This window comes from Rhinatrema bivittatum, chromosome 1 (assembly GCF_901001135.1).
Source record: "Rhinatrema bivittatum chromosome 1, aRhiBiv1.1, whole genome shotgun sequence".
In the NCBI taxonomy this organism is placed as follows: Eukaryota; Metazoa; Chordata; class Amphibia; order Gymnophiona; family Rhinatrematidae; genus Rhinatrema; species Rhinatrema bivittatum.
In genome coordinates, this window is record NC_042615.1 from 684,605,218 (window position 1) to 684,631,469 (window position 26,252).

Consider the following 26,252-nt stretch of genomic DNA (forward strand, 5'->3'; position numbering starts at 1 on the left):
GTACTACGCCTCCACAAATTCCTGTGGAAGGGCCAGTAATGCCTAGTCTGCCTCCCCTTAGCTGCGCTATCCACACCAGCTTTCAGGGAGGAACTGGACATCCTTGTCCGCCAGGCAGTCCTCGATGCCTTCCGAAGCCTGCAACCGCCATCGATACCGGCACCGACCCCGGAACCATCGATGTTTGCACTGCCTCTGGACCGACTTGATACCCTCATCGATGCTTTTCCTACTCAGCCCATTCCATCTGCATCAAGTCTGCCATCGAGACCTTCGCAGCTCCCAATACCTGTTTTGGGCTCCTCTGAGGAAGATGACAAAACTTCTAGTTCAACTCCGGCTCCAGGTCCATTGATGCTGGAACTGCTTCCTGGTCCATCGGGGCTCTCGAGGCCTCCATTCCCCTCGATGCCAGTACACCCTCCATTGATGCCTAAGTGCCCTGGAATGTTAGATATTCTCCCTATGATCCATGGGAGGATGTGGACACAATCCACATCAAAGGACTTACTTTCAGAGCCTTCTCTTCCTGAAGAGAGACTGTGGTCTCCTCCTGAAGACCTTTCCTTTGCCAATTTTATTAAGGAAATGTCTGAAACCATTCCTTTTAACCTGGTGACAGAAGAGGACACCCGTCACAAAACCTTGGAAGTTTTACAGTTTGTTGATGCCCCCAAGGAAATTATGGCCATTCCAGTGCATGAAGTCCTGTTGGATCTCCTTCACCGCCTATGAGAGCATCCTGGCATTGTCCCACCCGTTAACAGAAAGACAGATGCAACATACCTGGTGCAACATGCCCCAGGTTTTCAAAAACCACAACTTCCTTACTAATCTGTTGTGGTTGAATCCGCACAAAAGAAGGCCAAGCGATTGCGCCCGCATTCCTCAGTTCCCCCTGGTAAAGACCAGAAGTTCCTGGACGGTCTGGGTTGGAAAATCTTCCAAGGCTCCATGTTGGTATCCCATATAATCGCCTACCAACCATATATGACCCAGTACCAAGGAAATCTATGGAAGCAGGTCCAAGATTTTGTGGACTCCTTGCCTCAATAGCAGCAAGAAAGCCTGACTGCTATCATCCACAAAGGGTTTGAAGCAGGGAAGCATGAGGTAAGAACGGCATATGACTCCTTCGAGACTGTTTCCCGATTGTCACCAACAGGAATCAGTGCTAGAAGATGGGCCTGGCTGAAAGCTTCTGATTTAAGACCTGAGGTCCAAGATAAGCTTGCTGATCTCCCGTGCACTGGAGACAATCTCTTCGGAGATAAAATGCAGTACACACAGTGGCTCAGTTAAAGGACCACCACAGTTGTCTACTGTCACTACGGACGCTCCCTCCTCATCACGCAAAAGCATGAGAAGGGACCCTAGAAGACCATTCTACTGCTCACGCAAGTATTACTCTCCTGCATCTCGAGCAAAACCAGCTAGAGCCCCTCAAAAGGGACATGCATGCCAGCCCAAAGCACCCAGAGCACAACCAGCCCCACAAGCTGGTCCAGCCTCTGGAATTTGATGCGTTTCCAGAGAACAGCAGCCAATTGCTAATGATTCCAAGCCCAGGAATACCTATAGGAGGGCATCTGCGCCACTTCAACACAATTGGCGCCTCATAACAGATCAGTGGGTAATATCCATCATAGCGCAGGGATACTGTATAAACTTCCTCACAGTACCCCTGGACTCTCCACCCAATCCAGTGTGGGCCCGAAAAGACCACACATTGCTTCTAGAGGCAGAACTTTCCACTCTTCTGCGAACCAGGGCTGTAGAAGCCGTCCCTCTAGCGAACACAGGCTCAGGGTTCTACTCTCGCTACTTTCTGATTCTAAAAAATTCGGGCAGTCTCCGCCCCATCCTAGACCTCTGCAATCTCAACAAATTTCTTCAAAAAGAAAAATTCAGGATGGTGAGTCTCAGCACCATGCTTCCCCTACTACAGCAAGGAGATTGGCTCTCTTCTCTGGACCTTCAAGTCGCTTATGCACATATTGCCTTATCCCCACATCACCACAAACACCTGTGCTTCATAGTGGGTTACAGACATTTTCAATACAGAGTTCTGCCATTTGTGCCTCGAGTGTTCACAAAATGCCTAGCAGTGGCTGCTGCACATCTACATAGAAGCACCGAACACATGTTTCCTTACCTGGACGACTGGCTAATAAAGAGTCAATCCAAGCAAGGAGCTCTCAACTCTGTAAATCTCACTACGGATCTACACTCACTAGGAGTTCTGATAAATTACCAAAAATCCCACTTGAATCCATCTCACCTCCTTACCTTCATCAGAGCAGATTTGGACACCACAGTCGCAAAGGCCTTCCTGCCCAACGACCGCGCATACATACTCTCCAAAATGGCTACATCTCTGTGCACATACAAAACAGCCTCAGCCCATCAATTCCTCATGTTGCTGGGCCACATGACTTCCACAGTCCACCTCACTCCGAGAGCCAGGCTAGCCATGAGAATAACTCAATGGACTTTGAAATTTCAGTGGCTCCAAGCCACTCAACCTCTTTCATCCTGGATTCATGTAAGCGATCAGCTCCACCTGTCACTTCTCTGATGGACAAACAGAGCCAACTTACTGGCAGGTCTACACTTTCAGCAACCAGTTCCTCAAGAGACCTTAACCACGGACACTTCCAACTTGGGTTGGGGAGCTCACGTGAACAACCTTCAAACTCAAGGTACGTGGACACAACTCGAAGCACAGTTTCAAAATAACTTCCTAGAGCTTCGAGCTATATGTTATGCTCTATATGCGTTCAAGGACTACCTTTCACACAAGACTGTTTTCATACAGACAAGACAACCCAGTTGCAATGTGGTATTTGAACAAACAGGGAGGAACGGGCTCTTATCTGCTCTGCCAGGAAGCTGTGCAGATCTGGGCCTGGGCTCTTACACACTCCGTGCAACTCCAGGCCACTTATCTGGCAGGCATGCAGATCGCCTCAGTCGGTTTCCATCCCCACGAGTGGTCTCTGGATCCCTGTGTAGCAAGCAAAATCTTCCGACGCTGGGGTCAACTAACCATCGATCTCTTTGCATCCCAACTGAAAGTGGACAGATTCTGCTCCCTACACAGGCAGCAAGACACATTAGCCATGGACGCCTTTTCTCGCCCCTGGAACACAGGCCCTCCGATACCACTAATAGCCAAAACTCTCGTGAAGCTAGAACAAGACAGGGGATCAATGATACTCATAGCCCCCTACTGGCCTCGACAAGTATGGTTTCCCATGCTTCTCGACCTCTCCATCTGAGAACCCATTCGCCTGGGCACAGCGCCCAATCTCATAACTCAGAACAAAGGCATGCTATGCCACCCGAACCTTCAGACCCTATCCCTCACAGCCTGGATGTTGAAAGCCTGATCCTTCAACTGTTAAACCTTTCAACTAAGGAATCTCAAGTGCTTGTAGTGTCACGAAAACCTTACACACGAAAATCCTATATTTCCAAGTGGAAACTATTTATTTATTTATTTACTACGTGGTGAATGCAGAAAGGTATAGACTACTTTTCCTGCCCCACTCCATCTATTAGACTATCTCTGGCACCTTTCAGACTCTGGTCTCCAGACTTCCTCGGTATGGGTACACCTCAGTGCCATCTCAGCGTACCACAAGGGAGTAGGGGATGCCCAGATAACAGCGCAACCCCTTGTGAGTTGGTTTATGGAGGGGCCTTTTACAACTTAAACCCCCTCTACGGCCACCAGTTACCGAATGGGACCTAAACGTAGTACTTACAAGGCTTATGCATTTCCCGTTTGAGCCTTTGAACTCCTGCAGCGTTAAATTCCTTACATGGAAAGTTCTTTTCTTTTCCTAGTAGCCATTACATCTGCTCGAAGGATCAGTGAGTTACAAGCACTTGTCACATACTCACCCTATACAAGATTCCTCCATGACAGAGTGGTCCTCCGTACTCACCCTAAATTCCTTCCCAAGGTGGTAAGAATTTCACCTGAATCAATCTATAGTCTTGCCCACCTTTTCCCCAAGGCCTCACTCTCACCAGGGCGCTAGAGTTTTACACATCTTGGACTGTAAACGTGCACTTGCATTTTACCTAGACCGCACCGCAGTCCATAGGAAATCCACCCAACTCTTTGTTCCTTTCTATAAAAACAAACTGGGAGTTGCAGTGGGCAAACAAACTCTCTCCAGCTGGCTAGCAGACTGTATTGAATTCTGCTATGAGAAAGCAGGCCTTCCTCTTCAGGGATGAATGAAGGCACCCTGAGTAAGAGCCATGGCAATGTCAGTAGCACATTATAGTTCATTGACGATTGCTGAAATCTGTAAAGCTGCAACATGGAGCTCTCTACTAGAGATGTGTTTCGAGTAAAAATTTCGTTTCTGGCTTTGTTTCGGGGGGGCCCCTGCAGGAATTTCATTTTTCCCATGGTTCTGGGGTTTTTTGCCCTTACTATGTCACAGTAGTTCCTGTCTTGTGCCCAAAAATTAATCTCACCCTATTATGTGTTTTATAGAACAACAATTTATTAAAGAATGATTTTTTATAAAAATAATTTGTTGCGGAATGGGGTAAGTTCCATATATCTTGACACATGCCTCCAAGGCCTTGCTTCAATTGTTGTATTATAATCATCAACTTACCACCCTCACACTCGCTTTTTTTTTAACTTTTTTGAAATTTAAAAAATGTGATTATGTGTAAATCAATCTGTCCTCTTATCCATATCCCCAAGTACATCAAAAAAAGATGTCTCCAAAAAGTTTTAGAAATTTTTAACTTAGTCCTTACTTTTTTATAAAAGTCAAGCTAAGGTATTCTTCGCTCTTATTCCAATTGTCTGTTGATGTTTTTTTCTTTATCTAGGGTTACTTTGTTTAACCCAAATGCTTCTTTATTCATTGGAACTTTGTTTCTTCATTAATTTGTTGGATATAATTAGATATTCTCTTAATCTAAAAGCTTGAATCTTATATGATTCTCAAATAAACTTGTACTGTGACTTGAAGGATTAGGTATATGTGAGGACCTAATATCACATAAACTTGACAGAATAAATATTCTCCTCAAACGCCAGTTAAATATTGCAAATCGCTGAAACTTATATCTTATATGCTCCCAAATGCCAATTGAATATTATGAGTCACAAAAACTTATCTCCCGTATGCTCCCAACACAGCTGTGTTTCGAAAAGTCCTCCTTTTCTTCGTCAGGGGAGTGCGCATTTGTTCTCCATTCCTCGCTCTCAGGTTCCCAAACTCTGAATAATGGCGTTCTTCTGTACAGTAGCTCCTGTGACATAGTAAGTGCAAAGGCTATCTGCGCCATTTTGAATACTGGCAGCCAATGGCCTGAGTGCGGGAGATCACTCCTGTACCCCCGCTGGACCACTAGGGACTTTTGGCAAGTCTTGGTGGGGGGGGGGGGTCAGGAGGCTGGGGGGTTATAGTTAATTAACTTTAAACGGTTGGGATGGAGTTTTTTGTTTTTTTCCCAACAAAGAGAACGATAAACGTTTTCTGATCCGGGGAGTGGACAGAAATGGCCCTCCCCAGATCCGAAAATGAAATGGGGACCAAAAAAAATTTTATGCCCTCCCCTAATTTGCTCCATAAGACGCACAGACAGCCAGGAACAGAGCCGGTTTAGCACACCATTTTTTTTTTTTTAATTTTCCTGCTCTGAATCCTAGGTGTGTCTTATGGTCAGGTGTGTCTTATGGAGCGAAAAATACAGTATTTCCAGTTGTATCTTTTTTCTGTATGTTGATTGATTACGATACCATATTGTTTACTGTGTCTTATGGAAAGTTATTTCTGCTTTAATTAATTGGTGATCGGAGCATGGAAGGATGTTGTGGGATGAGTTGATTGTGCAGTTATTATGATTGGCGAATATTAGGTCCAGGATGTGTCCTGCTTTGTGAGTTGGGTTGGTTGCAAATTGTGACCAACCTATTGCTTCCATAGTATCTAGAAAGATTTCACAGGCTGTGCTTTTAGGTATGTTGTCAACATGTAGGATAAAGTTCCCTACTATTAGAATGGATTTGGGTGATTGAAATGCTTTGAAGATTTAGATTAGGGGTGAGCAGTCCTTAGTGTTCCAGGTGGGCAGTAGACTGTGCCTAGGTTTAGTTGTGCTAACTTTAATATTGCAACCTCATAGGGAGGGTTAATCTCTGCTTTGTGTAGGGTTTGTTTCTTTTCTTTTTTTTTTTTTTACCCTGATTAGTATACCCCCACCTTTATGTTTTTGTCTGGGGAAGTGAAAGGTCTCTAAGTTGTTGGGGTGATCAATTTGATTTAGGAGAACATTGTCATGGTCTTTCAGTCATGTTTTGGTAATGCAGAAGATAGTAGGTTTTAGGTCGTCTAGCAGATCATTTAATCAATGGGATTTTCTTTGCCAGTGATTGAACATTTAGTAATAGGAGAGTAAGCTTAGGCAGGAAGAGATTGCAGGAGAGTTGTTAGTTATCATAGGGTAGATTAGCTTTGTGTTCTTTCTTTGCTTGTGTTTTGAAGTTCTAGGAGCGTGCTCCTTTGTGCGTGCACCAAGGGTGAGCACCTTTGGCGTAGCTGCGCAGACTTACGGGTGGGTGGGTGGGCTTTGTGGGGGCGAGGCAGTTGCATCTGCACTGGTGTTACTTTTTCACCACCTCCTTGGGGTGGGGCGCTTCATCTGTTGTCACCGATGCTGGCCTCCAGCTAAGGTGAAAGGGCCGGGTAGGCCCTTCTTCCAGCCTACCCCAGCCACTCACAGATGGTTTGCCCTGGTGCTGGTCCTGGCGTAGCCGCTGTGGCTCTGAACATGTTTGTGGGTGGGCTATGTGGGGGCAGGGCAGTCGAGTCTGCACTGGTGTTTTTCTTACATAGGATTTCAGATTTTATCTGCGGCCTAAGCTGAACGGTTGCATTATAATAGTGTAACAGATTGTCCCATGTCTGGTGGTGACAGATTTTCTGAATTCATTTTCATATTGTCAAACTATCATGACCTGTGATTATTCTACCTTAGTCACCACAAAAAAAGAATAAATGGCTATATCTTCAAAATGTTTTTCAACCTTACTAGAAATACAAGCTTGAATATATTTAAGATTTGAGTACCTTTAATTATGAGGGACACTTTAAAATTTCAGTTGATTATAACAAAATTGTTTAAAATTGTGTTTGTCTTGGAATATATAAAGAATGCATAGATCAATAATATTCAGCCAAATAGTTACACATATGTGACTCTGTGTGCCTTTTGTTGACCATAAATCCAACTGAATTGCATAAATGTCAATTAATTTATAGCTGTGAATTTTGTAAGTTAAAATGGAGACTCGCAGAATCTAGTTCTTTAACATTGATCACTACTCTTCTGGCTTATTAGATGATATGCTTACATGATGTGCACCATAAAGAAAAAGTACCATTTACTACATATATTTCAAGTGACAGTTTATTACATAAACTTTTTGTGCTTACATTTCAGTGCCTGTCTTCGGTTGCCACTGCCTTGCAGTCTGGCTTCCTTCCATACTGTGAGCCGGTATATCAGCGTTGTGTAAACCTAGTGCAGAAGACTCTTGCACAAGCCATGGTATAGTCTTGTTTTTGTTACTTTGTCATTGTTTTACGTAACTTGAAAATGTCTGCACAAAGTTTACATATTTTACTCCTTAGCCCTAAAGTTGCAAATGTTAGATTTGTGAGATCTGGGCTTTTTTCTTTGCCTTGTTTTTAAGTCTTGGAATCAGCATACTTGCAGCTATCTTGCCACCATCACTCTGCCAGTGATGGGATGTATTCCAATAAAACCCTCTTGAGTGCAGTTTCTCTGCAGCAGGGATGGAGAACCTCAGTCCTCAAGAACCACATTTGAATCAGGTTTTCAGGATATCCCTAATTAATATGGATATGATAGCTTTGCATACACCAACTCAATTGTATGCAAAATTATCACATGCATATACATTGGGGATATCTTGAAAACTTGACCAGTTTGTAGACCTTAAGTACTTTATTTGGAGGGAGCAATGAGTCTTCCTGGACTTATCTGCTGCTTTTGATACCATTAATCATGACATTTTACTCTCCCGCTTATCCAATATTGGCTTAACTACTACTGTCTTACAATGGTTTAAATCATATCTTCTTAATACTACCCAGTCTGTTATTAATACTAGCACATCTTCCTGGTTTCTTTTAAACACTGGTGTTCTCCAAGGATCAGCTCTTTCCGCTGCACTGTTCAATATCTATCTATGTCAACTCTTATCTACCTTGGGCATTTCATATCGCATTTATGCAGATAGCATACAGTTTTTCTTCTTCACGCGACACAATTGGGGATCAAACATATAGTTCCTCACTATCAGGCCGATCCTGCTATTGGACGTGCGTTTTCCCTTACCCCTTATTCAGTAAGGGGAGGAAAACGCGTGTCCAACCCGCGGCACCTAATAGCGCCCTCAACATGCAAATGCATTAGGTATTAGGTATATTAGGTATGCGCGCGAGATACAGAAAGTAAAATGTGCAGCCAAGTCGCACATTTTACTTTCAGAAATTAGCGCCGACCCAAAGGTCGGCGCTAATTTCTTCCGGCGCCAGGAAAGTGCACATAAAAGCAGTAAAAACTGCTTTTCTGTGCACCCTCTGACTTAATATCATAGCGATATTAAGTCGGAGGTCCCAAAAAGTGTAAAAAAAAAAAAATTTGAATTCGGCCTGCGGCTGTCGGGCCGAAAACCGGACGCTCAATTTTGCCGGCGTCCGGTTTCCGAGCCCATGGCTGTCAGAGGGCTCGAGAACCGACGCCGGCAAAATTGAGCGTCAGCTGTCAAACCCGCTGACAGCCGCCGCTCCTGTCAAAAAGGAGGCGCTAGGGACTCGCTAGTGTCCCTAGTGCCTCCTTTTCCCCGTTTTTTACCGCATCACCTAATTTAAATACAGGATCGCACGCGCCGGGAGAGCGGGCGTTCGTTCTCCCACGGACTTTACTGAATCGGCCTGTATGTGTTTATCTTATATCAAAACTTGGCTATTCCACTATAAACTGAGCCTTAACCTATCCAAAACAGAAATCATGATTTTGGGCACTCCTTTACCAGCATTCCTACACATATCACTGTCGATGATAACATTAATATAACAAACAAAGCACGGAATTTGGGAGTACACTTTGATCCAAAACTTAATTTCCTGTCACTCATTCAATCAATTGTTAAATCTTTCTTTTATAAAATCCATCTGTTAAAACACATCAGACTATTACTGGAACATGAAGCATTCCGTACTATACTTCAGTCCATTGTATTAACCGGTTTAGATTATTGTAATGCTCTTTACTCCGACCTCCTTGCTTCTTCCTTGCGTCCTCTGCAGCTTGTACAGAATTCTGCTGCTTGCTTACTTTCCGGCACCAAGTTTTCTGATAATATTACCCCGATATTACACAAAATCCATTGGCTTCCCATCAGCTGGCGCATGCAATACAAACTGCTCACTGTCGTTCATAATCTAATTTATAACAAAACTTACTGGCTTTAATCAACTTGTGGCCTGGTTTGGCCTCTGTTGGAAACAGGATGCTGGGCTTGATGACCCAGCATGGCAATTTCTTATGTTCTTACTCTCTCTCTCGAACTTTAAGGTCTCAGAACCAAATGCTACTATAAGTACCATCTCCCAAGTTTACCAGGCTTGCCAATACACGTGAAAGATCCTTCTCCATTGCTGGCTCTATTATTTAGAACACACTTCCCATATTTATTCAACTTATGACAGATACCAAGGAATTTTTAAACATTTCTAAAAACTCACCTTTTCAAATCTGCCTTTCCAGACCAGTGAACATTCTAACCTCTTCTATTTGATCTGTCCCATAATCTCTTCGTTTCTCATGTCTTTTGCTCCTGTCTCATTTTTCCCTCTTTTCTTTTTATTTTGTTCTTTATTTTATTTGAGACTACCTGATTAAGTTGTTAGTTTTTTAATTTTTATTATGTTGATGTCTATTTTATTTTGTATTTTAATTATTTATTATGCATGTTTTATTGTAAACCACCCCGAACTACAGAAGGTGTGGTATATAAGAACTTTTAAATAAATAGTGATCCAATTTACATATAGCACAAAAATATTCACAATTGTTAAAATGCAAGCAAACCATGAGAAACCTACATAGAAACATAGAAATGACAGCAGAAAAGGACCAACAAATTTGCTCTAAATGACTGTATAGAAAAGTCACTAAATAAAATAAACAAACAGTCCATCCAGTCTGCCCAGCAAGCTTATGGTAGCATCTGCTGTGCCATACAGGTCACCCCATACTTATTTCCCCCCTCTTAAATTGCCCCCCCCCCCTTTTAAATTGCCTGGAGACCAGCATTCTCTCGAACCCTGCTCTCATCACGCCTTAAGTGGACTCATCACACATTAAGTGGACTCATCTCCTGTTGTCTCTGTCCTTAACCTACAAAGTCTGATCCTCTTTACTTCTTTAATTCCTTTATATTTAGTCTGTACATAATATGTAGTTAAACTAAACCTCTGTTGACTCTGTATTTGACCCGCATAGAAACATAGAAATGACAGCAGAAGAAGATCAAATGACCCATCCAGTCTGCCCAGCAAGCTTTCGCACTTTTTTTTTCTCTCATACTTATGTTACTCTTGGCTCTTAGTAACCTTTTTTTATTCTATTTCCCTTCCACCCCCATCATTAATGTAGAGAGCAGTGTTGGAACTGCATCTATTAACCTACATAGTCCCAATCTGCTTTATTCTATAAATCCTCTATATTTAGTATGCAATTAATAGGTAGTTAAGCTGAACTCCTGCTATTCCTATATTTAATCCTGTACTCTACACTTAAGCTGCATAGTTCCAATTACCTTAATTCTCTATATTTAGTATGTATATAATATGTAACTAAGCTGAACTCCTGTAAATTCTCTATATATAGCCTGTTTATAATGTGCATTTAAATTTAATTCCTCTGTCCGTCCACCCCCCCCCCCCCCCTTCTGTAGTTAGTTTGCATTTTGCCTCCACCCCTCCTACCTATCTGGTCATAGTTTGTATATAGCCAATGTTCTCTTTTCCTCTGCATGTATTTCAGCACCTGCTCCCCCTCCCCGCAGACCCTCTGTTCTTTCCTGTTCTAGGTTGTATGTATTTATTTCCTAGCGTGTAGCAGACTGACTCAGGACCAATGGGTATAGTGTACTCCTGATAGCAGTTGGAGACGGATCAGATTTCAATCTGAAGTCAGCCCTAGTACATATACCCCTGCAGGAAGTGCAGCTCTTCAGTATTTTCCATCTCCATAGCAGTTAGGGACTCTATGCATGCTTGCACAGCATTAGAGTAATTTTACTAAAGAAAACCAAAATAAGAAGAAATCTTATCTCTACAGACAAGCCCCGCTCTCCTGCGGTGACACCCATTGGGTCCCTCCCCCAGTTGAGAATTCCCGAGGTGATTTCCGCAATCCCTCTGAGGTAAGCCGGTCCGGCGGCCGACCCTCTGTGGGGACCTAGCCCCCCGACATCGGGTGAGGCTGAGAGGCAGCAGGTGCAACTTCGAGTGCGGCAGTGAAGGTATTTTCCCTCTCCCCTCACAGCCGGAGACCACCAAGAACGAGACCGGGAAGCGCCGAGACAAGGTAAGGTAGAAATCTATTTAAAAGTCTCCGGTCTCCGAAGCTCGAGGAATCGCACAGGTCACCAGCCGGCACCAGTGCCACCAGGTTGATCTGCCCTAGTAGGGCTAGACCCCGGTCAGATCCGAGGGTCCTCCTACGTGGAGACCCTCCAATGTGGTCGCCGTCACCATTTTGATCTGTTTGCCGCCCTGTCCGCCGTTCCAATCCATGCACACAGAGGCAAGCCGTGCACACATATACCTTGGGCGCACAAGGTATTTGACACAGAGACAAGGAGATCAAAACTGATGACCCAGTTACGAACCCTGTTGAGCGAACTTCGCCCCACAGCATGGGGTTACCTACAAGTCCTCGGCCTTATGGCATCCACACTGGAAGTAGTACCATGGGCACGAGCTCACATGAGACCCCTACAACGCTCACTTCTATCACGATGGAATCCACTGTCCCAGAACTACGCCATACATCTTCAGCTCCCGAACAGAGTTCGGGCCCAACTATGATGGTGGCTACAAGAAGCCCATCTGAGCCAGGGAACGAGACTATCCTCACCAACCTGGATCCTACTCACCACGGATGCCAGCCTACAAGGAAGGGGAGCACACTGCCAGGAGCTAACCGCCCAAGGGCAATGGAACGAAGAAAAGTCTGGATGGAACATCAATCGCCTGGAAGCCCGGGCAGTCAGACTAGCCTGCCTAAGGTTCAATAACAGACTCCGAGACAAAGCAGTCAGAGTAATGTCGGACAATGCCACAACAGTGGCCTACATCAACCGTCAGGGAGGAACCAGAAGCCAACAGGTGTCTCTGGAAATAGACCTCCTAATGTCATGGGCAGAAGTGATTCTTCAACAGATCTCGGCTGTCCACATCGCCGGGAAAGACAAGGTCGCTGCGGACTACCTCAGCAGAGAAAGTCTAGACCCAGGAGAATGGAGGCTGTCGACCACAGCATTCCAAGTGATAGTAAACCGTTGGGGAACACCAACCATGGACCTCCTGGCAAACCGGTCCAGCACCCAAGTACCCAGTTTCTTCAGCCGCAGGTGGGAACCCCAGTCCCAGGGAATAGATACCCTGTTTCAGACCTGGCCACAGGAGACCCTGTTATACACCTTCCCGCCGTGGCCCCTGTTGGGCGCAATCATCCACAAGATAGAACACCTCAGGGGACCAGTACTTCTAGTGGCCCCGGACTGGCCAAGAAGACGCAGACATACGAAGACTGCTTACAGGGAGCCCCCTTCCGCTACCTCCACACAGAGACTTGCTCCAACAGGGACCGATCCTCCATGAAGATCCAGCTCTATTCTCTCTTACAGTCTGGCCATTGAGAGGACTTGCCTAAGGAAGAGCGGATACTCGGGCAGTAATTGACACCCTACTCCGAGCACGCAAGTTCTCCACATCCTAAAATGAGGATTTGGAGAGTATTCGAAGCCTGGTGCGAGGAGCGCGACATTATACCACGCTCAGTCACAATTCCTGCGATTTTGGAATTCCTGCAGAACAGCCTACAGAAGGGATTGTCTCTCAACTCCATCAAGGTACAGGTGGCCACATTGTCATGCTACGGAACCAGGAGCGAGAGCGGCATCATAGCCTTTCACCCGGATGTCTCCCGCTTTCTGAAAGGAGTCAAGCAGATCCGACCATCCCTGAAGTGGCCGGTGCCTCTTTGGAACCTCAACCTGGTCCTAGATTTCCTAGCAGGATCCTCCTTCAGACATCTCCGCGGCCTGTCTCTCAGACTATTAATCCTGAAGACAGCCTTCCTGCTGGCAGTCTGTTCGGCCCGTCGTATATCCGAGCTTCACGCACTGTCCTGCTGAGAGCCGTTCCTCAGACTCACCCTGGGAACCATCCAGTTATGCACAGTTCCGTCATTCCTCCCCAAAGTGGTGTCTCACTTCCATCTCAACCAATCCATCTCGCTACCATCGCCAGATGAGCATAAGAATTCGGAAGAGGCTCGAAGTCTACGCCATCTCAACGTCTGCAGACTCCTAGTCCGATACCTGGAAAGGGCAGAATCCGTATGAAAGATGGACCATCTATTCGTCCTTCACAGCGGGAAGAAGCAAGGGGAAGCGGCCTCGCAAGCAACCATAGCCTGCTGGATCAAAGAAGTCATCAAGGCGGCCTATGTAGAAGGCAAGCTACCGCCTTTACAAGTCAAGGCCCATTCTACTAGAGCCCAGGCAGTGTCCTGGGCGGAAACCAAGATGCTGTGTCACCCGCTGAGATCTGCAGGGTGGCGACATGGTCCTCCATCCATACCTTCTCCAGGTTTTACCACCTGGATGTTCAGGCTCGGGAGGACACATTTGCCAGGGCAGTACTAAGTGGGTCACGGGCAGCCTCCCACCAGGTTCGGGAGTAGCTTTTGTTCATCCCATTGGTCCTGTCCATCTGCTGCACGCTAGGAAATGGAGAAATTACTTACCTGATAATTCTGTTTTCGTTAATGTAGACAGATGGACTCAGCATCCCACCCACGGCTCATGGAATTCTCGGGGGACATCCCCGGGAGCGAGTGATTCATGGGTAAGCCATGCTTTCCTTCATCTAGGACACCCACCCTACCGGGTGTCGACGTTTCTCGGTTGAGGGCACTGGCGGTCTCCAGCTATAGCCAATTCAACCGGTTCAAATTAAGTTATCCAAGTTATAAAGTTAATCAAGTTATTCAAATTATTCAGTCGCGCATATATCCACAATGCTTTTCGAGGAGAATACTGAAGAGCTGCACTTCCTGCAGGAGTATATGTACTAGGGCTGACTTCAGATTGAAATCTATTCAGTCTCCAACTGCTATCAGGAGTACACTATACCCATTGGTCCTGAGTCCATTTGTCTACATTAAGGAAAACAAAATTATCAGGCAAGTAATTTCTCCAGTTCTCTGTTAAGCGTTTTAGAAGCTTAATTTACGTTTAATGTAAACAGATGTGATATTCCCAATGAACGTCAGTATATAAAACCATTAAATAAATCTTCAGAGTCGGGACCCTTGTTTGCTGTCTGAGTCCAATTCCCCATTACCGTAGAGAGTAATGTTGGAGTTGCATCAACAGTAAGAAGGCTTATTGGGTAAGGGTAGTAACTGCCACACCAGCACGTTACCCCCATGCATTCTTTTCTTCATTTCCATCCTCTAGCCTTTAGAGATCTACAGTGTTTTATCCTATGCCCCTTTGAAATCTTTCACTATTGTTGTCTTTAACACCTCCTCCGAAAGGGCATTCCAGGTATCCACCATCCTCTCCGTGAAGAAAGACCTTGTAAAACTGCAGAACTGGGCATCTAAATGGCAAATAAAATTTTATGTAGACAAGTGCAAAGAGATGCCTGTAGAGAAAAATAATCTAACTAGATTTTGGAGTTGTCATGGACAGTATATTCAAACTCTCTGCTCAGTGTGTGGCAGCAGTCAAATAGGTAAATAGAATGTTATGAACTATTTGGAAAGGAATGGTGAACAGAGCTATGAATATCACAATACCACTATCTATCCTTGGCATGCGCATGCCCTTTGCCTCCTACATCCCCACTGTACTTAGGTGGGGGAAGGGGGAGGAATGGCCAGCTGACTTTCATTTCCGCTGGCTCTTCCCCCTCCTTGCTGCACCATAGAGACCATCATTAGGGGAGGCCCAGCAGCTCCTAATGACTTCAGCCAGTAAATTAAAGAGCCATGTGCCATCATCCTCTGCCCCCCCCCCCCTTTTTTTATCCAGTGCAGTGTTTCCCTCCAGCCACCCTAGTACTGAGGTTTTAAGCTTGAAAGGCATAATAAATACCAAAACCTACGGGGGTGGGGAGAACTTCAGTTGTTTTAATAAAAATAAATAATGGAATAAATGCACAGAAATAAAATAGAATATATGTGTGTGGGGATGCATGGATGTGTATGTATGTATATGTGAATACGTGTGTAAAATATATCTACATATAGATATCTCTATCTGCACATATCTCTCTCTACATATCTCTCTGCATACGCACATCTTATTAAGCTGTCATATTTTGTGTATAGATCCCTATGTTCAGATATCCAGCATAGCTCTCTGCTTCAATGGCAGGGGAAATGAAGAAAAGTGGATCTATATACAGACAGCAACCAACAAGGACTGAATTACATAGTCGGGGTAAACAAGCATGGGTGTACCTTGCTTATTGCGGCGGTTACTATCCCTAACTAATTAAGCTAGATATTTCACTTAGTTGCAGTTCCAGCACTGCTCTCTACATTAATGGAGGGGGGAATGGAAATAGAACCAAAAAGATTACTAAGTGCCAAGAGTAACAGATAAGTATGAGAATAAAAAAAAAGTGTGAAAGCTTGCTGGGCAGACTGGATGGGCCGTTGGTCGTCTTCTGCTGTCATTTCTATGTTTCGATGGTGGTCCCAACACACTCACTGAAGTCAATGTGAAACAATATCTAATCTGTTGACAAAATAAATAAAAATAGTGAAGGATACACCAGATAAGACACTGTTTTCTTTATCACAGCTCCATAGTAGCATAGTTCAACATTCAACATTGGTGTCGCAACAATAACATGGTTCTTACTGAATTAAACAAGCTTGAAAGCATTTTTAAATAACCATGTTTTCAATTCACATTTAAATCTTACCATCAGTAAAAATACGTGACATTTTAGTCACTAAATTCCATAGCTTACGACCTTCTATGGGAAACACATGGTCTCTTACTTCAGTTAAGTGCGCATTCCGAATTGTAGTAACAACCAAAAATCCTTTATTTTGGAATCTGTCTTCATTAGAGTATATAAATGCAACTAATATGGATTCACATTGTGAATGTCAGCATCTCTATGCAATCAAAAGACTGTCCAATGCCGCTGACATCATTTTAAAGATCTGGTAGCAGGAAAATAAGTGGATGCTGGGTCAACGTGCATATCAGTTATAATTCCAAAGCTAAAATATAGCATACCAATAGATGTCTTCATTGAGACCATGAGGGGTAATAGTGTTTTAATTCAAAAAGCAATTTCTGTTTATGATAGTTAAGTATTGCTGTAATATCCCTGCCTCTGACAGATGTCTGGCTTATAGCACTGTCCACTGTAAATCTGTAAATGAATGATTAGCTTCAATACAATGCTTAACTATCAGTGCATTGGGCATTTGATTATTAATGTGACCCCTGATGTTCACTGAGACGTGTGCAGATACTGCGAGTTGTGCGTCAGATATAAATCAACTGATGTGAACATTGAATCACATAAATAACATTGCTGGTAGAGCAGCCTGAGTATGATCTGTGAGAGAGGATAGATCCAGTATATGCCAGACAGTGTTCACACTCACATCACATGCATAATGACCTAAATGTTCCACGGATTGTGCTCCCTTCTCCAGGTGAGAAGCACATACATTATTCTTTCAGATTGCGACCCTGCTAAAATGCAAAGCGGGGATTGTCACAGAAATGTGAGTGAAAATACAAAAAGTGCAATGGCGTTTGATAATCAAATGACTTATTGGGTATAGTTAGTGTATTTCAACACACTGGTCAACTGCTCCATGGACATTGGTTCCAATTTGTTCTCTTAAGAGATGTGCTGTATCTGAATATTTAGTTTGCGAAACACCAGCGGTGTCGGGCTGATTGAGCAGTCGCCAAGTAAAAACCAGCGAGTGTCTGGCTTCAGGCGTTTACCTGGAAGGATAAGTCTTACAAAAATCTTTTTCCATTTAAAACGATGACGGGATAATATTCTCCCTCATAAAGTTTGAAAAAAATGTATATGATACTTGTTAATTTAAAGACTGTGGCAATTGAGAAACAACGTGAAAATACCCCATGATTAAAACATACTGAGCAAACACTATGAACGAGTGTTTTGAACGTTAAGACGCTTATGCAGTGTAAGTGTACAACGTGCTCAAAAAAGAGGGTTTAACATGTCGATTAACTCATTTATTTATGTGATTATTTTCTATATTGTATCTGAATAATTGGCATGTCTATATGCTTTTCTCTACTGTTAAGTATCCTCTTTCCAGGAATCTTTGTCAGATCCTGTGGTCCTGAATGTAGCTAACATTTAAGTTGGTAGGTTTGAAGAGACATATGTATAACTGGAACATTTTCCTTCATATACCGATTTGAACTCAGTATATTGGCATATTTTTCATCTGGGAAGGACAAGAGTGCTTTGTCATCTTTCCTCACATGGTTGAACAGTTTGGATGAAAATTTGAAATTTACAATGCAATACAGCAGAGGATCGGTTTCGTTCATAGATATGACCATTTACAAACACAGTACTGCTTTGACTGATTTATACTGCAAGCCCTGTCAGAGAAACAATATTCTTAGATTTAAGTCATCGTCCAAGATTGTTCAAATGGAATTTACCTGAGAGTCAAGTTCTTGTAGCACAACGTATTTTTACTGAGCTTGTATAGTACAAATGACAAAGGATCTGATAAAGATTCCTGGAAAGAGGATACCCAGGAGAAGCAGTGAAACAAGCATATAGACATGGGTCTGCAGGTGCTTTTGTCGTCAGGACTCTGTATGGAGTTATCTGCAACTTCTGTGTTCCATGGCACTAGTGTTTGATTTGATGCCTTTGATAAGGGTGCACATGCCTGCCTCATGAAAAAGTGGCAGATAGGTTTTTTAGACCATGCTGGGGAAGAGCTGGCTGATATGGTATATGTGGGTACCAGTGACACAAGACATTGTGGGAGGGAGGTTCTGGAAGTCAAAATTAGGCTTTTAGGTAGAAAGTTGAAAGCCAGAACCTTCAGAGTAGCATTCTCTGAAATGCTCCCTGTTCCACATGCAGGTCCCCAGAGGCAGGCAGAGCTCTAGGACCTCAAGGCATGGATGAGACTGCTGCAGGGAAGAAAGATGTTTTTGTAAGGAACTGGACAGCCTTTTGGGGACAGGCTCCACCTTAACCAGGGTGGAGCTAGGCTGCTGGTGCTAGCCTTTAAAAAGGAGATAAAACAGCTTTTAAACTAGGAACAAGGGGGGGGGGGGAAGCAGGCAGTCACTCAGTACATGGTTTGGAGGGAGGTATCTTTGAAAGATATTAATGAAACAGGGGAGAGAGGGCTCCCCAACAGAGAGGTTCCAATAAAAGCAATAGTAATCAATATGGCTATAAGTAAAGATCCACCTGAGTAAAAAAAAAATTCCAAATTCTCTGTCAGCTGATAAGCAGGTTGTTAATACAAACAAAAAACATACTTTGAAATATCTGTATGCCAATTCCAGAAGTCTAAGAAGTAATATGGGAGAGTTAATGTTTTAGCACTGAATGAAGAGAGAGCTATAATTGGCATCTCAGAGTCCTGGTGGAAGGAGGATAAACAGTGAAATATTGCTATACCAGGGTGTGAATTATATCACAGTGAGAGGGTGGATCAACTTGGAGGGGGTGGCATTGAGTCCCAACAGGCTAAAGATCTTGTAGGAGACCAAATGAACAGTAGATTATGGGTAGAAATCCCATGTGTGTTGGGAAGAGGATAGAGGTATACTGCCATCCATCTTGCCAAACTGATCAGACTAGCAATGAAATCCTAGAGCAGGGGTCAGGAACCTTTTTGGCTGAGAGAGCCATAAATGCCACATATTTTAAAATGTAATTCCATGAGAGCCATACAATATGTTTAAAACTAAATACAAGTAAATGTGTGCATTTTATGTAAGATCACACTTTTAAAGTACAATAAGTCTCTGAAAATATTACACCAGGCCTTAAGACACCAATACATCTCCTATTAGGAAAACGGACCAAGTCAGGCTGCTATAGAGTCCTACACAGAAACTACACGCCAGCAGAAAACCTCACCTGAATCACATGCTGTCCCTCACCTAACATAGAATAAAGAGACCAAAACGCATAACAAGAAGCATGCAGAAAAAACTGAATTGGAAACTGCAACAAGCCAAAGTCTCTGTATGCAGTGTAACAAAGGAAAAAAGAAACATCACCCATCCTTATAAAACAAATCAAGAAGAGGGTGAGAGGAGAAGGAGGACATACTTTGTTTCCTGGACTCGCTTGCTGTTATCTCGGGGGTGAGTTGTTTAACTTGCCCCGACGGTTTGCGAGACCTGCAGCCAGCGACTGACGCCGCCGGAGGGGCGTGGCCAAACCCGGAAGTTAGTTTGATTTCCTTGATTATAAATTTGCACTATAGCGGCGCGCAGCTGCCGCCGGCGCGCTGAAGCCCCGCGCGCTAAAGGGGCGCGCGTCTTCGGGCTTTGCCGGGAGTAGCCGGAAGTAGCAGAATATATACGAGGACTGTAACGTAAGTGTATCTATAATATTATATTAATCCTTTTAAGTTTTCCTCAACTTCAAATCTCACCCTCCATCAAGTGACCACAGCGAATAGTTTGCTTTTCACATCAGATACTATCCTGCCCGGGACATTTATTTTCCTACTGAAAAATTTTGTTTATTGATGAATGCCACACACTAAGAGGAAGGCAAAAATAAAGCCTCCAATTGGTGTGATGACGGCAGACTCAGGCCAGAGATCAGTTTCTGAGTGGATGACCCAAAACTCCCCAGTTGTGCAGACCATTGAAGGAGTATTATCAGAGCGGGATATGCTCCCTCCGGTCGAGGAAACATCTTTAAGCCCTGGGGCACCCGAAACACCATCTCCACCTGGGACAGTGGGAGTAAAATCCCCAGAAAACCCAGGAAGTAATCAGGAAGGAATAATTCTGAAAACCACTGCTCTGGACAATATATTATGCCAGGAAGAAAATGTAGATGTGATAGTAAATTTAGATCAAGGGATAAAACAGAAAAGTATCTCAAGTAAATTACTTCCCCCCCCAAAGAGTTGTAGTACCCCTAAAATAGAGAAATATGAAAAGAACAACCCTCATAAAAATGTTGAAGCTGTTATTAATTCTGATATAATGATTTCTAAGCCAGCTAATGTTACATTGGATAATGTTTGGAGTTTTTTGGTCAAGATGGATGCATCAATAAATAAATTAACTGAAATGGTTATGAAGAATACAAATATCTCAGTTCAAAATTCAGAAAAATTGGTAGAACAAGAAAAAGATATGAAAGAATTAGATAAAAGAATATCCCAAGTAGAAAAAATTCAAAATCACCAGATAGTAGTTGAAACGGAAGTGTATAAGAGGATGGAAGGATTAGAAAATTCCATCAAATCGTTGAATCTTAGAATTAACAATTTTCCTATTATTAGGAAATTGAATCCAACAGAGTTGTTTAGAAACTATTTGATGCAAATCCTTGAGATCCCTGAAAAATGTCTCCCGATAATTGTTAGAGCTTTTTACTTGGGTAAAAAGAAAAAGAATGTAGAACAAGAACAATTAATAGATGATAAAGAGAAAATTGATGCATCCTTGGACCCAAAAATTGACAAGGAATGTTCCTTGGATATTTCAGATTTGATACAAAAATCACAAGAAGAACTTGAGGTAACATCAAGAGGTACTTTATTAGTTCAATGTGCTTTCATAACAGATAAAGATACGATAATGAAGTTTTTCTTTCGCAATCGCCAAAAAACGTTCTATGGTCAGAAGATCTGGATATTTCCAGACTGTGCAAGAACTACACAATTGCGAAGAAAAAAATTCTTATTATTAAGAAAAGATTTATTGGGAAGGGGTGGATCTTTTATATTGAGATATCCTTGTCGATGTCTAGTAAAACTGGAAGGGAAGAACTATATGTTTACAGAGCCAGAGGATCTCAGAAGCCTTCTTGGTAATTAGTTCACGGGTTTATTGTAAAAGGAAGGTCATCAAATAATGCAAACATTCCTTAGAAAATGTTTTCTTTACTTTTTTTTTTAAGTATAAGCTCCGCTATAATAAACGCTGATTTGTCACTATGATTTACCTTAATAGATGTTGAACAAAGGCATTATCTATATAAGTTAACTTAAGGATTTATTTAGATGTATGTTTTCAAGATCTTGTCCTTTGTTTGTATTTTCAAGTACAATTTTATTTATTGTATTAATGTTTGAAAACAAATAAAGAATTAAAAAAAAAAACAAATCAAGAAATATAAAATCATCAGCAGTAAAACTGTACTAACAAAAAGAACATATTTCGAAACAGCTGATGAGTGGAATATCCAATAATTAAAAACTCATATAAAACATTTCCAGATACCAACAAAATATTTCAAAATAGCAGACACAAAGACCCAGTAATGAAAAATAATAAGGATACAAACATTTTTTTGCTCTGCATACCTGGGAACGTTTGATATCCAGGTGTCCTGAGATTGTTCTGAATTAGCAGGAGGTGGGGTGGTTTGCTTGGAACTTTCTCCTCTCTCAGTCACATACCAGCGCTCTCTCTCACACTGGCTCTCAATGACACACCTATACACACATGCTCTCAGTACTCACATATACATGTTTTTTTCTCTCACTAATATAGGTTCTTAATTACACATTTACACACATGCTGTCTATCTTTTCACGCTTACACACACACACAGGCTTTCAATCACATAAATACATGCTGTCTTTTTCTCTAACACACAGACTCTCATTCACATGCTTACAAACATGTCCTCTCTTTCTCTCATTTACACACAGGCTCTCAATCACATACTCACATGCTCCATCACCTAAACCAGCTCTCAATCACACACAGACACACATGATCTCTCTCTTACTTATACACACAGGCTCTTAATCATACATATACATGACTTCTTTCACACACAAAGGATCTCAATCATACACACATACTCTTTCACACAAACAGGTTTTCAATCACAAACTTTCACATACAGGTTCCCAATGGTAAACTTACATTCATGCTCTCTCTCACAGGCAGGCTCTCAATCACAGACGTACTCTTTCACATGTACAGGCTCTCAATCATTCACATACATGCAATTTCTCACACACACACACACACACAGGCCCCTCCCCCCCCCCCCGCGGCCGGGAAGAGGAAATGGAGAGTATCGGGTGCCTGCGCGTTCCCGGGGTGGGGGTGGGGGGGAGAGAGAGAGTGAATGAGCGCTTTACTCGCTCATTCACTCTCTCTCTCCCCCACCCCGGGAACGCGTGGCAGCAGCAGCCTCCTCCCAACGCTAACCTCTTCATTTTCAGCCTTCGCGGAGGCAGAGTCCCATCGGCCGCGGTTGAACCTCTTCAATTTCCTCCGAGCCGCGCTGCAGTCTTCTTTTCTTCGGGCCGATGCCGAGCGCACCAGCGTGGCCTCTTCTTGCCGCGCAGGCACCCGATACTCTCCACTTCCTCTTCCGGGCCGCGGGGGGGGGGGGAGGCAGGAAGAAGAGAGCACGCCGGTGCCGCTGACTCCAGCTGTCCTGCCGCGTTCCGCCCGGGCTGACAGCATTTTAAGCCCGGGAGGAGGAGGACCGGGGAGCAGCTGGGTCAGCGGGAAAGTGTGGCGACTGTCTGCGAGCCAGATGCAGCCCTCAAAAGAGCCATATCTGGCTCGCGAGCCATGGGTTCCCGATCCCTGTCCTAGAGAAATTAGGGAAGCTAACAAATTTGGCAGAACAGTAATAATGGGAGATCTCAATTACCCCAATTTTGACTGGTAAATGTAACATCAGGACATGCTAGAGAGGTAAAATTCCCAGATAGAATTGACTACTTCATCGAGCAATTATTCAGGACCTGACAAGAGGGAGTCATTTTATTAGATCTAATTCTTAGTGGAATGCAGGATTTGGTGCAAGAGGTAACAGTGGCGGGGCCCTTGGCAGTAGTGATCATAACTTGATCAAATTTGACTTGACTGAAAGGGGGATCTACAACTCTAGCACTAAACTTTCAAAAGGGGAACTTTGATAAAATGAGGAAGATAGAAAAAATTAAAAGGTACAGCTACAAAGATTTGAGTGGACAACAGGCGTGGACATTGTTTTAAAATATCATTTTTGAAGCACAGTCCATATGTATTCCTCACATTTAAAAAAAAAAAAAAAAGTGAAAAGGTCAAATGACTGCTGGCCTGGTTAAAAAGCAAGGTAAAAGAGGCCATTTTTGCCAGAAACTTCCTTCAAAAATTGGAAGAAGGATCCATCTGAAAAAAATAGGAAAAAGCATAGCAATTGGCAAGATAAAAGTAAAACATTGGTAAAACAGGCTAAGAGAATTGGAAAAGAAGCTGATTGTAAAGGCAAAAAATCATAATAAAAACTTTTTAAAATACATTTGAAGCAGGAAGCATATGAGGGAATCAGTTTAAATCCTTAGATGATCAAGGGGTTAAAGGGGCACATAGGGAAGATAAAGCCATCACAGAAAGACTAAACAAATTCTTTGCTTTGGTGTTGATGAATGAGGATGTTGGGGAGATACCATTTCCAGAATCAGTTTTCAAGGGTGATGATCCAAAATGAAATGAACCAAATCACAGTGAACCTGGAGAATGTAGTAGGCCAGATTGACAAACTAAAAAGTAGCAAATCGCCCAGACCAGATGGGGATACCACCAGGGTTCTGTAAGAACTTAAAAATGAAATTTCAGTTTTATTACTAGTAATTTGTAACCTGTCATTAAAATGGTCCATTGCACCTGAAGACTGGAGGGTTGCCCTTGAAAGCCTGATATTTAAAAAGGCTCCTCGAGTGACCCAGGAAACTATAGACCGGTAAGCCTAACTTCAGTGCTAGGAAAAATCATAGAAACTATTCTAAAGAACAAAATTACAGAGCATATAGATATGATATATTGGGACACAACCAGCATGGATTTATCTAAGGGAAGGCTTGCCTCACAAATCCACTACATTTTTTTTAAGGTATTCATAAACGTGAATAAAGGTGAATTTATTTGGTTTTTCAGAAAACATTTGACACAGTCCCCCATGAAAGAATCCAGAGAAAATTAAAAAGTCATGCAATAAGAGGCAAACTGGTTAAAAGATCGGAAGCAGAGAGTAGAATTGGTCAGTTTTCTCAGTGGAGTGCCTCTTATCCAAGCTGAAGAGTCCTAACCTATTTAGCCTTTCTTCATAGGAGAATTGTTCCATCCCCTTTTATCATTTTTGTTGCCCTTCTCTACTCCTTTTCTAATTCTCCTATATCTTTCTTGAGATGTAATGACCAGAACTGCACACAATACTCAAGATGAAGTCGCACCATTCCTTTCCTAATAATACCTAGCATTATATTTGCTTTCTTGGCTGCTTCACCAAACCAAGCAGAACATTTCAACGTATTTTCACTGATGACACTTAGATCCTTTTCCTGAGTGGATGTCAGTGAAAGTCAGGATATGCTCTGCTCTTATCCTATCTTTTCATAAGACCTTCCAGCCCTTAGAGATGGAGTTTATTATTTAGAGATGAGAGTTCCCCAATAGTTATTTAGAGAAATAAACCAGACTGGATGTATGAAAATGTCTCTCTATTCAGATAAAAGTTATAATCTTTAGGGGGGGGGGGCGGATCCAATATGGCCATACGGTGACTCAGGTCAGCGTTTTGCTCTGTGGGGAATTTGATTTTGTTTCCTGTAAAACTTTCCCCTTTTGGATGGGAAGAATGCAAAAACAGAGGGGGGAACCCTACCCTGAGGCCCACTCGACGACGCCTCTTACAGGACCCATGGATGCTCGCGGAGGTCAAGGAGCAGGTTTTCAGCTGCTGGAGAGGGGAAGAGGAGCTCCCCTCTCTTCCTAGCTCACTATCTCCCCTTAGCCCCACAGAAGGTACACCGCCGAGAATCCTGCAGCCGGAAGAGACACTATTGGAGTGGCAGGAGCAACACCGGACCAAAGAGTCACGGAGCGGGACCTGGCAGGGACCTCTGGAAGTGCAGTGGCAGCAGCGAGCCCAGTTCCTTCGGGGTAACTCGATGGAGAAAAGAGCTCAGTACTGCGAGAGATGGGAGGGAGCGAAGAAGTTTTCTCAGTCTTTTAGTGAATGTGGTAAGACCCACTGTTTTCTCATTAGAGACTATTTGGGAATCAATAACAGATATGAGATCCTCTATCTTGCAGCTACAACTGATAAATGCAAATTTAAAATTAATGGAGGAGAAAATAGAAACTCTGACTCAATCTAATGTTGATCTGGAACAGCAAGTAAATGCAAACACTGAACAAATTAAGGGACTTCAACAAGTACAGACTATGATGATTAAAGAGAAAAAGAACTTGTCAGTAAAAATGGAAAATATAGAAAACCAAATAAAAAGCAGAAATTTAAGATTTATAAATTTCCCGCAAGTACCCATGGTCTCCCCTAGAGAGATGTTTAAGCAATATCTCCAGGAAGTGCTACAAGTGGAGGAGTCAGCTATTCCACCCCTCTCAAGAATATTTTATTTACCCAAACCTAGGGGTCAGATGAACAGACACTGCGATTCCAGAAACTCCGCGAGAAGATTTGCCAATAGACATCTTGGCAATATTAGAGGTGTCAGATACAGGACAAGCTTCGCCTTAGAGCCAGATAACTGGTTGCTTAGGTTATGCTTAAGGCAGAGAAATGTTGTTTTTTTGGATTGTAGAATAAGAGTATTCCCAGACGTCTCGAGAGATACTCAAAATAGAAGGAAGGCTTTTCTTCTCTTGAAAC

General features: G+C 43.0%; 1 protein-coding gene across 1 annotated transcript in view; it reads left to right on the forward strand.

The window, feature by feature from the left end:
- The window catches only part of TNPO1 (transportin 1), a 685,264-nt gene that overhangs the window by 390,907 nt on the left and 268,105 nt on the right, over positions 1-26,252 (forward strand). The window contains 1 exon segment of the mRNA XM_029574697.1: positions 7,486-7,593. Coding sequence (XP_029430557.1) covers positions 7,486-7,593 — 108 coding nt within the window.